This window comes from Cucumis melo, chromosome 6 (genome assembly GCF_025177605.1).
Source record: "Cucumis melo cultivar AY chromosome 6, USDA_Cmelo_AY_1.0, whole genome shotgun sequence".
Taxonomy (NCBI): Eukaryota; Viridiplantae; Streptophyta; class Magnoliopsida; order Cucurbitales; family Cucurbitaceae; genus Cucumis; species Cucumis melo.
This window is the reverse complement of record NC_066862.1, coordinates 10,916,963-10,929,841: the sequence shown is the minus strand read 5'-3', so window position 1 is coordinate 10,929,841 and position 12,879 is coordinate 10,916,963. Positions and strand designations below refer to the sequence as shown.

Sequence of the window (12,879 nt, the reverse complement as noted above, 5' to 3'; positions counted from 1 at the left end):
TCAAATAAGAGATTCTACTATTGGATCCTCAAATTTAAAAATTAAGAGCTTCATGTATTTTTCATGATATATTAATCTTATGTTTAAGGACGTTATGATTAATATTCATATTATGTTTATGATGACGTTACATGTTTTTAGATGGTGGTATGCCTATTAACTTTATCTATTGAGCTTTTTACCCATGTATTGTGATCCTATCTATGGGGTCACTCGCATGATAATGGGTGTTCGTACGATCTTACTCGCTCAGGTGTGCTTCTTTGGACACACGACACTATTATTATATTTCTAGTAAGAAGTTAACAAATCATGTAGCGAGACTAGTAGTGGGTCCCTTACTGGTATATTTATATACTTACTCTTTTCTATGTTTAATATTTTAGGCAAAGGTAGAGGATCTGAAAAGTTGGCGAGAGACAGGAAGCGTTCGTGATATGCCATATGGGAACTCAATTTTGCTTCTACGTCTATGTATCAGTATGCAGTATTTGGGTTTTAGAAACCTTATTTAAAGTTTTGTCTCATTTGTTTATCTTTATTTCTTAAAAGAAATTTTAGAACCCGCGGATCACGTTTTCAAATTATTTTTATTGGTTTTGCCGATTTTATGTATTTGACCATTTAGCTAAATTTTAAAATTTATAAAGATTTTTAATTAGTTTTTCCTTTTCAAGAAAGTTTTAAAGTGTTAACTGTCTTTGAGTAATGACTTTAGCTCGATTTGAAAGTTCGGGTCGTTATGTTTTATTTTTTAAAATTATGTTCCTACCAAATTTGTTAATTTTTTGAAAAAGTTTTACCATGTTGTAAAAACGAGGCATAACCAGAATATAATATTAAAATAAAATAAAATAATAAATAAATGAATAAGAAAATAATATGGAAATTAAGAAAATGAAGATCTCATTGTTTTCCACTTTTTCCCACTTTCTCCAAATTCTTTGGAAAATCCTCCAATATGAGTGTCTCTTACAAATCTCACTAGGCAATTTTGTGACATTACTTGGCTATTAAGCGTGCATGCTTACTTGACACATGGATAAAGGAGTTGGCCTTATTTGGACACAAAGTGTCTACAATAATAAGACACATGACACATAGATATCTACACTATCATATTACTTATTTATAATACTCCCTCTTAAATGCCCATCATATATATGAAACACGTCTCATTAAAATCTTACTAGAAAAAGACCCCAATGACAAAAAAATCCTAACGAAGGAAAAAAAGTACACATTTCATATATACTTACAAAAATAAAATTTACTCTGCCTCATGGAAACATTACTTGGGATCTTTAAGTTGCCGCATTCTAATGTTGTGCACGAATTTTTTAAAAGTGGTGGTTGGTAATGCTTTTATAAATAAGTCTACCAAGTTATATTTTGAATAAATTTGTTGTACTATGATGTCGCCATTTTTTTGAAGATCATAAGTATAGAAAAGCTTCGATGAGATGTGCTTTGTTCTATCACCTTTAATGTAACCTCCTTTTATTTGAGCTATACAAGTCGTGTTATCTTCGTATAATGTTGTTGGATCTTTACTAGAAGACAAACCACATGATTCCCGTATGTGTTGAGTCACCGACCTTAACCATATACATTTTCAGCTAGCCTTATAAATTGCAAGAATTTTGACATGATTTGACGAGGTGACTATTATGGTTTGTTTCACTGATCGCCAGGATATAGCAGTTCCTCCACATGTGAATGGATAACCTGCTTGAGATCTAGCCTTGTGTGGATCATATAAATATCCAAAATTTGCAAAACCAATTAGATAAAAAAATTAATTTAATTGAATAAAATAATCTCATATCAATTGTTCCTCGAAGAAAACGAAGTATATGCTTAAATAATTCCATTTCAGTGTCTTTTTGTTGGAGAGTAACTGTATCTAGCTAATAAAATTACTGAAAATGAAATATCTGGTCTTGTATTATTAGTAAGATACAATAGTGCACCAATTGCACTAAAATATGGTAATTCTGGACCAAGGAGTTCTTCATTATTATCTTGAGGTCGAAATATATCTTTTTTCACAACGAACTTGCATTGGAATCAATTGATGTGCTTTATCTATATAAATTTTTTTCAAATTTTTACTATATAAGTTGACTGATAAATAAATATCCCATATGCTAAATGCTCAATTCGCAAACCAAGGCAAAATTTTATTTTTTCTAAGATCTTTCATCTCGAATTCTTTCTTAAGATATTTAATTGTCTTTGAAAGCTCTTCAGAAGTTTTAGTTATATTTAAATCATCAACATATATAATTATAATAGCAAATCCTGATTGTGATTTATTTATAGAAAAGCATGGACATATTGGATTATTTTGATATCCTTCTTTCAACAAATATTCACTTAGTTGATTGTACCATACTCGTCCTGATTGTTTTAATCCATATAATGATCTCTATAACTTTATGGAACATAGTTCTCAAGAATTTGATTTATCTGTTTCAGGTATCTTAAATCCTTTCGGGATTTTCATATAAATATCATTATCAAGATATCTATATAAATATGTTGTGACTACATCCATAAGATGCATGTTCATAATACATAGCCAATCCAATTAAAAATCTTAATGTGATTACATCCACCACCTGAGAATATGTCTCATCGTAATCAATACCAAGTCTTTGTGAAAAATCTTTTGCAACTAATCTTGTTTTACATCTTGTAATCTCATTATTTTCATTTCTTTTTCTCACAAATACTCATTTATATCCTACATGTTTGACAGTTTTTGGTATTTGGACTACTAGTCTAAAAACTAGATGTTTTGAAAGTAAATTTAATTTTGCCTCAATTAATTCTTTCCACAAAAACCAATATTTTCTCTGTTGACATTCTTCAATAGATTTTGGTTTAGGATCTTCATTTTCGGATATAATATCAAGAGCAACATTATATGCAAAAATATTGTCGACAACTACATTAGTTCGGTTCCATATTTTCTTGTCATGACATAATTTATCAAGATCTCGTTATTATCTTTAGTTGTTTTATCTTCTTCGATATTTTTGTCAGAAGCCAAAATTTGGATTTCTTCTTGGACATCCATATCCTTAATCAAGTTATTTTCTTGACTTCTCTTTCGAGGATTTTTATCTTTGAAATCTATCAGTCTACCACACTTCTATTGTGTTTAAGATTCATTAATGATAATTTATTGTGTTGGGATATCTATTTATTATGGGACATTTGCAGTTGTTATATGCAATTTAGTTACTTTCTCTGCATCTACAAATGCATCTGGTAACTGGTTTGCTATATTTTATAAATGAATTATTTTATGAACTTCAAGTTCACATTTATCTATACGAGGATCTAGATGAGACAATAATGATACATTCCATGTAGTTTCTTTTTTCAACTTCTTAATTCTTCCTCCTAATGTTGGAAAATTTATCTCCTTAAAATGACAATCAACAAATCGTGCAGTAAACACATCACTTGTCAGGGGTTCAAGATATTAATAATTGATGGGAAATCAAATCCAACATATATTCCTAGCTTCTTTGAGGACCTATCTTAGTATATTATGGTGGGAGCAATTGGAACATATACCGTACATCCAAAAATTCTCAAATGAGAAATATTTAGCTCATGACCATATGCTAATTGTAATGACAAGTACTTGATAAGTTGCTGGTCTAATACGCACAAGTGATACAACATGTAAAATAGCATGTCCCCATACAGTTTTAGAAAATTTAGTCTCATAAGCAATTGATCTAGCAATTAATCGCAAATGTTTTTATAAATAATTATGCTAAACCATTTTGTGTACAAGATGTTCAACACTTATCCAATAGACAAACAATAATTATCAAATGTTTGGGATGTAAATTTATCAGCATTATCAAGTCGAATGTTCTTAATTGTATAATCAAGAAACTGTACTCTTAATTAATTGAGCAAGTAATTTTGTAAATTCAAGATTTCAACACATGTGACTGTCTATTGGATCACTTGCATGTCTCCACATGACAATTCAGAATTACATCGTTTGTACTAACTACAAAGCGGACCGCATTGTCCCTAGAATAATGTATCAAATCTTATTTATATACTGCAGACCGTTTAGGCTATATACTTGAACTTGATTCATGTTTATGTCTCTACATAAAGTTCAAGTCTACACAAGATAGTCCGACTTTGGTTTATTGGATTCAAGTTTGTAGTATTCAATTTCACCAATATGTCCTCAATAGCCATTTTATTGAATAAATAAAACAAAATATGATTTAAAATTTTAAACTATGAGTTTTATGACATAAATTCCAACACCCCTAAATACTATATCAAAAGAGAACAACCTCTTAAGATCTACAATGAATGACTACTCGAAAAACAACCTCAATGAAGTACACAAAGATACACAATAACAAAATATGAAGGTTGGGGCTTAGACAAATCATAAGCTCAAAACGTTTAAGTACCACTTTTCTCATAAGGTGGCAAAATCTAAAAATGAATGAGAACACAATATAAATATGTCTAGCTATGGAAATATTCATTTAAGAGAGAATAAATGTTCATTGCACGAGAAAAAGGCAAGCAAAGACAATTGGGGAAAGAGATCCACGAAACCTGCAAAACAATTTTTATACATGAAAAGAATATTTTGTTTACTTCAATGTTGATTGCAAAACCACATTTTTACGGAATGTTTCGTTTTCTCATGTTAAAGTCAAGTTCTTAGAATCATCATAGCAAGTGATGCATGAAATCTTGCTAATATGCATCACACAAAGCCTTTCAGTCAGTCAAGACACTGAAATTGAATAATAAATTAATAATATTTTCCAACAAACTAAGAAGTGAAACTACAGTTCAAAAGAGTGGTATGGTACAGTTTAGTTTTGTTTTATTTTTGTAATCAACCTAACTTTTATCGAGAAAGAATAAAAAGAATACAAGTCTTTCTTCTAAAATCTTCAAATCCTTCTCCCCTGCTGCTTCAATTCTTCACTCTATTTTCTCCTTACCAACAACTTCCTCAAGGAATTCACTGTTCTCTTACAACTTTGATATAACTCAAAATAGTGGATTCATTAACAGAACACTCCAATGGCCAAAGACAACTACCTGCACATAAACTCTCTAATTCGTTTTTGGATTGAATTGCCTGTATCATAATCAGGCACCCCACAATTCCTTTTTAACCATCTTGTGGTTCGGTCTCCTCGAGTAAGTATATGGGAAGAAACAAGTATTTTTCCCTGAAATATTCTCATAACCAAACCAAATGAAACCAAGATACCACTTAAGAAAGCTTGAAGCAAAGATAATTTGTGCTTGAAGGAAAGGAAAAAGTAGTAGCTGCAACGTTCTTCTCTTTTCATTAACTTTATTAGGAAGGAACATTGAAATTCATGAGATAGCTGCAAGGAATTGAAGACTTGAAAGAATCAGTTACATTCTAAAGCACTTTGGACTAATAAATAGCTACCTCTTCTTGAAGAATGAAGGGTATAGCCAAGAACCCATCACCATATTATTGCAACTGTTCTTCTCTCCTGCTTTTGAAGATTTGGCTTTTGCCAGACACATCTATCTGTGGGAGCAAGGAAAGAAAATAAGGCAGTAAAAAAAATCAACCAAGATATCCAATACATTTTTGTTTATAGGTTAACTTACAAAAATTGCCTCGGAACTTTGCCATTTATTTCAAATATATCTATATTCTTTTATACATTCCGTAAACATTGTATGACTACTATAGAATTTCCAACAGAAACAAGGACCCAAAATAGTGTGGCAATGATCTAGAATGGAAATTTGGATCACCACACCATTCTAGGTCAGCGCGACATGAAACGAAGTACACAGTGAAGGATAATATATTTTTTGAATATTTACTCTTGTTTTTAGAATAGAAACTGAAACGAAATTAGTCTTCCAGACAAGCACTTACTCCTCACAAAGCCAGAAGAAAAGAGAAGATAGCCTGATAGAGAGTAGCCAGGAGCAACTTTTCATTTTAATATTTGAATCATTGTCCATCTGAATTTAGCTCAGGTGAATCGAGAGAAGTTGAGTTGGTCAAATTATATTAAATGTAGGCTGCAAAACTCTTTCTCAATTGCCTATTAAGACCGGCTTTGGATCCAAGACCTGACGAAGAATCAGTATTCCAGTTGCCTGTAACAAAAATTAAACTACACTTTTTATGTTCTAACTTGATACTAAAGCATCAGGTCTACATTAGAACAAGACATTGTAAATAAATTGTCATTCGTTAGATGCTCCCTATGAAGCAAGATATATACAAACAACAATACTAAACTAGTTCTCTTTCCTTCTATTTCATCCAAGATTATATTCTACACCAAATGAAGATGGTCCATTTTTATGCAGTAGATTAAAAAGGATATGGGGACATTAAGCTATTTAAGAATTTTAAGATGTTATTTCTTTAGTTTGGAGGATGCTAGTGTTTACCTGTATCTCCTTTTTGGTCGTTGGAGAAGTCAGAAATTGATCAGATTGTGGGTAACTTCATTACCAATAGTCAGAACAGGAACAATCGCCATTGGTGAAGTGATGAAACCGATATGGATCCCTCAATACGATTTTTCGCCCCAGAACTCCACTGACAAACTTGAAGAAAGAATGGCAGTCACCACAAACACGCAGATTCTTGAAAATCCGAACAGTAGTACCTTCTGGAATGTTGATCAATCCAAAAGCAAGAGCAATCCTCTCACTATGACTCCACATATTATGCTCCTTCTGTTCTTCATCTGTATCTTGCAGCGAATAGCTTGTATCAGGAACATAACCAGCTTCTCCAACTATTTTCATAAGTCCTAACAACTTGCCATTTATCTGTTCCATTTGAGGATGTGTTTGATCCCCCATTCCAAATATGCTGATATTGCCTTTCCATTTGACCCAGCTATGTGCCGGCTTCTTTTGAATTCTGTGTGCTCCCATCTGTCCCCGCACATCTTCTACATCTGCCCATCTGCCAATTGTTGCAAAGACATTCGAGTAAAGAACATAAGCTGAATCATCAGATGGGTCCAACTCAAGAAGATGCTTTGCAGCCTTTCGTCCGAGGTCTAGATTGCGATATATTCTACAAGACGCCAAAAGACTCCGCCAAACAAGATCATTAGGTGGAATAGGCATATCTGTAATAAAAGCTTCAGCTTCTACAAGCCTTCCTGATCTTCCAAGAAGATCAATCATGCACACACAATGTTCTATTCCTGGTTGAATTCCATATTCAGAAGTCATAGAAGCATAATAAGCAAGACCCTCTTCGACTAAGCCCCCATGATTACATGCAGAAAGAAGACATACAAATGATACATGATTAGGTTTTACACCCAGCTTTAGCATCTCATGAAAAGTTTCCTTAGCCTTACGAAAATGTCCATGTCTGGCAAAAATCGATATCATTGTATTCCATGATAATCGTGACCTATCAGTAGGCTGGGGAAGTATTCTTAAAGCATCATCCAGTTCCCCACACTTCCCATACATATCCATAGCAGCATTTGTAATAAAATGATCCAATTCGAATCCTAGTTTAATTGTTGATCCATGAAGCTGTTGGCCTTCCTCCAACATAGCCAAGTCGGCAGCAACTGAAAGGGAGGTGGAGAAGTTGAACTGATCAAATTCAATTCCAGCACTTCTCATCCTTACTACAAGTTTCAAAGCTTCTTCTCCAAATCCATAACGAGCATTTGCAGCAATGATGGCATTCCACACACTAGAAGTTTTAAACACCAATTGATCAAAGATATAGCTACTCGATTGAAGGTCACCACACTTTGCATACATTGTGATAAGGGAACTTTGCACATGCTGGTCCAGATCAAATCCAGTCACAACTGTATGAGCATGGATGGGTATTCCATATTTGATCAGATCCTCACGAGTCAAACAAGAACCAAGAATATTCACAATGGTAATATAGTCAACCCCACATGTACCTCCTTCCCTCATCAATTTAAAAGCTGCTACTGCCTCGTTTAGTTCTGCATTATTAGCAAAACCACCAATAAGTGCGTTCCAGGTTACTTTGTCAAGCTTGGGCATCCTTTGGAATAGCTTTTTCGCCTCAGACATCTTCTGACACTTTCCATAAAATGTAATTAATGTGTTTCCAATGATCAACTCATCTTGGAGGCCCAGAACGACGACAAAACCATGGAGAATTTTACCTTCGGTAAAGAATTCAGGATCTAAACAGGCAGCCAATGCACTGGTAAAAGTGACATAATTGATCTCTTTTTTCATCCAAAGCATCTCAGCAAAAACTTTTAAGGCACACAAACACCTTCCATCCTGAACATAGCATGCTAACATGGAATTCCATGAGACTAAATCCCTTTCTGGCATTCTTCTAAAGATCAATTCTGCATCTTTAGATCTCCCAGCATCAGAATACATGCTTAAAAGTGTATTGCAAAGACAAATATTGGATTCTAGTCCATATTTCACTGCTAGACCGTGAACCCCTTTGCCCCACTTCAAATAATCTACAGAACCACAAATCGATAACAAAATAGAAAGTGTTGTGTAATTCATCTCTTCATGGACTAAGCGCATCCAGTGAAAATACCTAAATGATTCTTCATGTAGTGCATTTTGTGCATTGGCAGAGATGATGGAATTCCAGGAGATTGTGTCTCTTTCATTCATCTCATTGAAAATACTGCAAGCCTCATCAACGTCACCACAACCACCAAACATGAATACGAGAGAGTTAGCTGCAGAAACTTTAGTCTCTAGTCCAAACTTTAAAGCATGTCCAAGAAGTTGACGACCCAAAATTATATCCACCAGAAACCCACAAGAACTAATTACTAAAGCTATATTGTTTTCATTGCAACATATTCCTTCAAGCCTCATGCGTTTATAAGTATTTATCACTTCCTTCTTACTTCCGTTATCTGAATATGAAACCATCAAAGAAGTCCAAGAGACCACATTCCTATCAGGCATCTCATTGAACATCTTTTGAGCATTAGAGACAATCCCATAGCTAGCATAAAAGTGCACAAAAGAAGTACCTACAAAAACATCATATATCAAACCACATTTAATTGCAAAACCATGAAATTGGAAACCTTCCTTGGCCATAATAGAAGACTTATTGCAAGCAGTGACTAAACTCGCGATCATGAATCCACTTGGTTTGATGCCTATCCCACAGATATCTCGAAAGAACAATACTGCTTCCACATATGAACCTACGCGGACATAACCTGACATCATATGGTTCCAAGAAGCTTCATTTCTCTCGGACATTCTGTCAAATACTAACTGAGCATAGTTTATACGGCCAAACTTTGAATACATATTTATCAAAGTATTGGTTTGGAACACTTTCAACCTCACCAAACTCTTTAAGCAAATGGCATGAATTGTTCTGCCAATGATTTCTTCTGTGATCTGAGAGAAACCCTTCTGAGAGAAACACGAGACTTCAGGATTTGAGTGGTTAGAAAGTGAAAGAAACAAGTTGCCAACTTGCTCTCCCACTTCTGGATTCCAAGTGATCGAAGTAGGCGAATTATTGGTAGGCTGCATTAAGGTTCAACAAAATGCAAGGAATAAGTTCTTAAATCTAATCAAACCAATTGCAACAACAAATGAAAAATAGCAAATTACTCGAAAGTCAGATTTAAATATTTGACTTCAGAGAGTTCAACTAGATTTATACGTTATTGGCAATGGTGTAGACCTGTGAAAACTGACTACACTTGCTACCATGTACATGGCCACTTCTTCCATTGTGAGGCTCTGATAGAGCTCCGTGAAATCTGCATAAAAATGAACCTCAGTAATCAAACCCAATGAATCAGAGAAAAATTCCCAGATCAATTCTGCCTCTTGTAAAGTATATGTATATGTATACATAAATTCTACGTTAGCTGGTCAAATGAATTTGAATTTTGATCTTTATCGTTAGCTTTCTTGTATCCATCTTAAGTTTTGGTTGACATCTGACTATATTTTGCATTATTGATCCTATATATGCAGTAAAGACTGATTATTTGATCAGTCGCTGAAAACAAACTTAAATGTTCACAATCTACTGGAACTCACTCACAACCTAGCTAAAAGCCAGCCTTTTCGCCTGTTTGCTCTAACTAACCTTCTTGCTAAGTTGACCCCAAATTCAGTAATAAATTGCAACAACCCAAAAATTCTTCCTTTATTGCTATACTTCAAGATACCTAAGATTGAAGAACAAGGAGGGAAAAAAAAGGAATTTTATCAGTCATAACAGAAAATAAAAGAAACCAATGAACGCTGCTTTCAGATAGCCATGGCTAACTACTGAAACAAAAAGTGCTGGCAGATGAAGACATAACTGAAAACTGAGTTCCACCTTAAGATTGAAAATATCCATCGACATGTCAATACTCGATATATCCGTAAATCAAAGGTTTGACATTGATACTAAATATCCATTGATATCTTTGATATCTTTTATAAATGTTCATAAAATATAAAAGAAAAGTTATCTATTTAGTCTAGAACGAATAAAAGTATGATTAAAAATATTTATAACTTGGTTTAGAAGTAAATAATAAATTAAGTATTCATATAAATCAAGTTCAAAAATATTTTGACTAACAAAATTATCCATCAATATATCCGTAAAATTTTATTCTTGATATCTACATCAGGATTGATATTTTAATCCTGACTTCACTATGTTTTATTATACTACGAAAAAAATCAATTTTCTGATAGAAGCCAACTACCTTGAGATAAAAACAGTAATAAAACTTACAAGATAACCATGTAATTCAAGGTACTTCAACCCTCTCCACTTGAGATCTCTCTCAAGCTCTAGTTCACTCACCACAATATAGCCTGCCTTCCTCATTCCCCAAACCCTTATTTATAACCAAATTCAATAACAAACTCCCCTAATACCAATTGATCGGTACAAAAACAAGTCTCAAATATATTGAAATATAAAAGGTAAAGAACTTACAAGATAAACCAAGTCATTTGAGGAACTTGGGCCCTCCCTTTCTTGAGATCGCTCATGCCTTAAACCAATTGAATCAATTCCTATTTACCCCCTTCCAACTACTACTCTAACTAATAACCATCCCTTCATTTCCTCATAAAACCCTAATATCGCTTTCACTCTTAAACTTGGAAGTGTGTCAATTCTTACACTCAGCTTTCTATTTCATCAAATGGGTACTTTGGCTTCAACCTATGATGACCTCAGAGAACAGCTCCAAGCACCTAAGCCCTTCACCACCAAGGCATCTCTTGTAGTTGAGAATGAACAACTGAACATAAACAAAATAAACTTCATTCCATATTTTGGGATGTCTTCAAGGTGTTGTAATTTTTGGATAAAGGAGATTCAAAGGATCACCCCTACACCTATCTTCCAAAGGTAAGTAACGGACATAAACAAGCTCCAGTCAGCCTAATAACAGTAGATAGGAACATAGTTTGTTGAGGGGCAACCAACCATAAATAATTTTTCTTAAATTATGAAAAACAACCTTGAACTTTGCCACTTAGTTAAAAAAACACCTCAATACTTTCAAAAGTTGTAAATTACCCTTGACCTTTCATAAATCTAAACCTTAGCATAGAAATCCTTTAGAATTTCAGACAAGACCTAGAACAGTGTGATGGTGACACTAGAACGATGTTACAATCCAAATTCCAATTTTAAGTCACTACCACGCCAACTCAAGTCTCAACTTTTGTCCAAAATTCTAAAGAACTTTACTCAAAGGGTAGTTTTGAAGCATTAGTGAAAAGGTCAGCTTAACTTTTGAAAAAATAGGAGCACTTTTGAAACAAACGCCAATGTTCAGGGTATTTTTCCTTTTCAAGCGTACAAGAAAACAGCATTTGTTGGTGAAACTCTTTTGGAATGGCCATCCTACAACCACTACCAAATTTGACAGGCTAAAACATTTACAATCAGAATCCTTCAAAGATTGGTGGATGTCCTACTTCTGCTACCTTGTTATTGCTCAGAAAATGGATAAAGTTAAAGAAGACAAAGATTTTCGTAGTTCCCCACTAATCCTTGATAGAAATAACCATTGCAGAAAAGAATATAACTAAATGTATAGTAAAAACCCAATTGAAGTATCAATACTGAGATTGAAAAGAAAAGTTAGAACCATCAGCAACAACAAAGAAACAGAGCGTATGTCCAAATTGTGCAGAAGTGATTGAATATGAAGAAAACGAGTAACTCACTTGGACGGAGCCTGGCTGTCGTCTGATTGAAGGGAAGCATCAGCAAGAAGGAAAAGGTGAACAAGGATTGATTTTTTTTTCCCCTTGTTCGGGGGCGGGAATTGTAGTGTAGAAGATGACTGAACCAAAGTAGAAAGGGTAAAACCAACGCATTTACCAACATTTCTTTTTCTTTTTTCTTTCTTTCATAAATTAATTTTGCCAATTTCTTTATTAGATTATTTATAAACTTACGTAAAACAAAACTCTAAACTAGTCATTTTTTAAATATTGCAAGTTTGACCTTCCATCTTTCATTCCTCCGTTGTTTCGTCTTCCCTCTCTTCACCTGTGATTTCTTTTTCTTCTTTTCTCTTTTTTTCTTTCTGCGATTTCTTTCATTTCCATCGTTTTTCTTATTTTCCTCGTTTTTTTCGCTGCAATTTTTTTTACAACAAAATAGCAAAAACTAAAAGATCGTGTACAAAGAATCTTGGAAAAAACCATTTAGATTGGAGTAGCCAAATGTAGAGGATCGTCTAAAAAATAAAAGATCGTGTATAAAAACTCTTTAAAAAAATCATTTGAATTTGAGTAGGCAAATGTAAACGATCGTGTAAAAAAATAAACGATCGTATAAATAAATCTAAACGA

At 33.6% G+C, this 12,879-nt stretch overlaps 1 protein-coding gene across 15 annotated transcripts; it reads right to left on the bottom strand.

The window, feature by feature from the left end:
• Positions 1-4,783: 4,783 nt before the first annotated feature.
• LOC103496132 (pentatricopeptide repeat-containing protein At3g24000, mitochondrial) lies at positions 4,784-12,407 on the bottom strand. 15 transcript variants are annotated; one of them, XM_051086952.1, is made up of 7 exons: positions 12,247-12,376; positions 11,000-11,309; positions 10,148-10,229; positions 9,734-9,812; positions 6,472-9,573; positions 5,945-6,171; positions 4,784-5,584 (listed from the first exon to the last, which is right to left on the bottom strand). In XM_051086952.1, the coding sequence occupies exon 5, from the start codon at positions 9,346-9,348 to the stop codon at positions 6,532-6,534; it is 2,817 nt and encodes a 938-aa protein (XP_050942909.1). In that variant the 5' UTR covers positions 9,349-9,573; positions 9,734-9,812; positions 10,148-10,229; positions 11,000-11,309; positions 12,247-12,376; the 3' UTR covers positions 4,784-5,584; positions 5,945-6,171; positions 6,472-6,531. The 15 variants fall into 15 exon arrangements, with proteins under 15 accessions (XP_050942909.1, XP_008456096.1, XP_050942908.1 ...); XM_008457874.3 differs by lacking the exon at positions 10,148-10,229 and having other exon boundaries at positions 9,713-9,812; XM_051086951.1 differs by lacking the exon at positions 10,148-10,229.
• Positions 12,408-12,879: the final 472 nt, after the last annotated feature.

Excerpts from the sequence above, each read along its gene's own strand:
- LOC103496132 (XM_008457870.3), bottom strand. The coding sequence starts at position 12,286 with ATGCTTCCCTTCAATCAGACGACAGCCAGGCTCCGTCCAA. Across the intron at positions 10,230-12,246 it reads GACAGCCAGGCTCCGTCCAA|GTATCTTGAAGTATAGCAAT; the intron begins GTGAGTTACTCG and ends CTTCAATCTTAG. Across the intron at positions 9,813-10,147 it reads GGGGTCAACTTAGCAAGAAG|ATTTCACGGAGCTCTATCAG; the intron begins GTTAGTTAGAGC and ends ATTTTTATGCAG.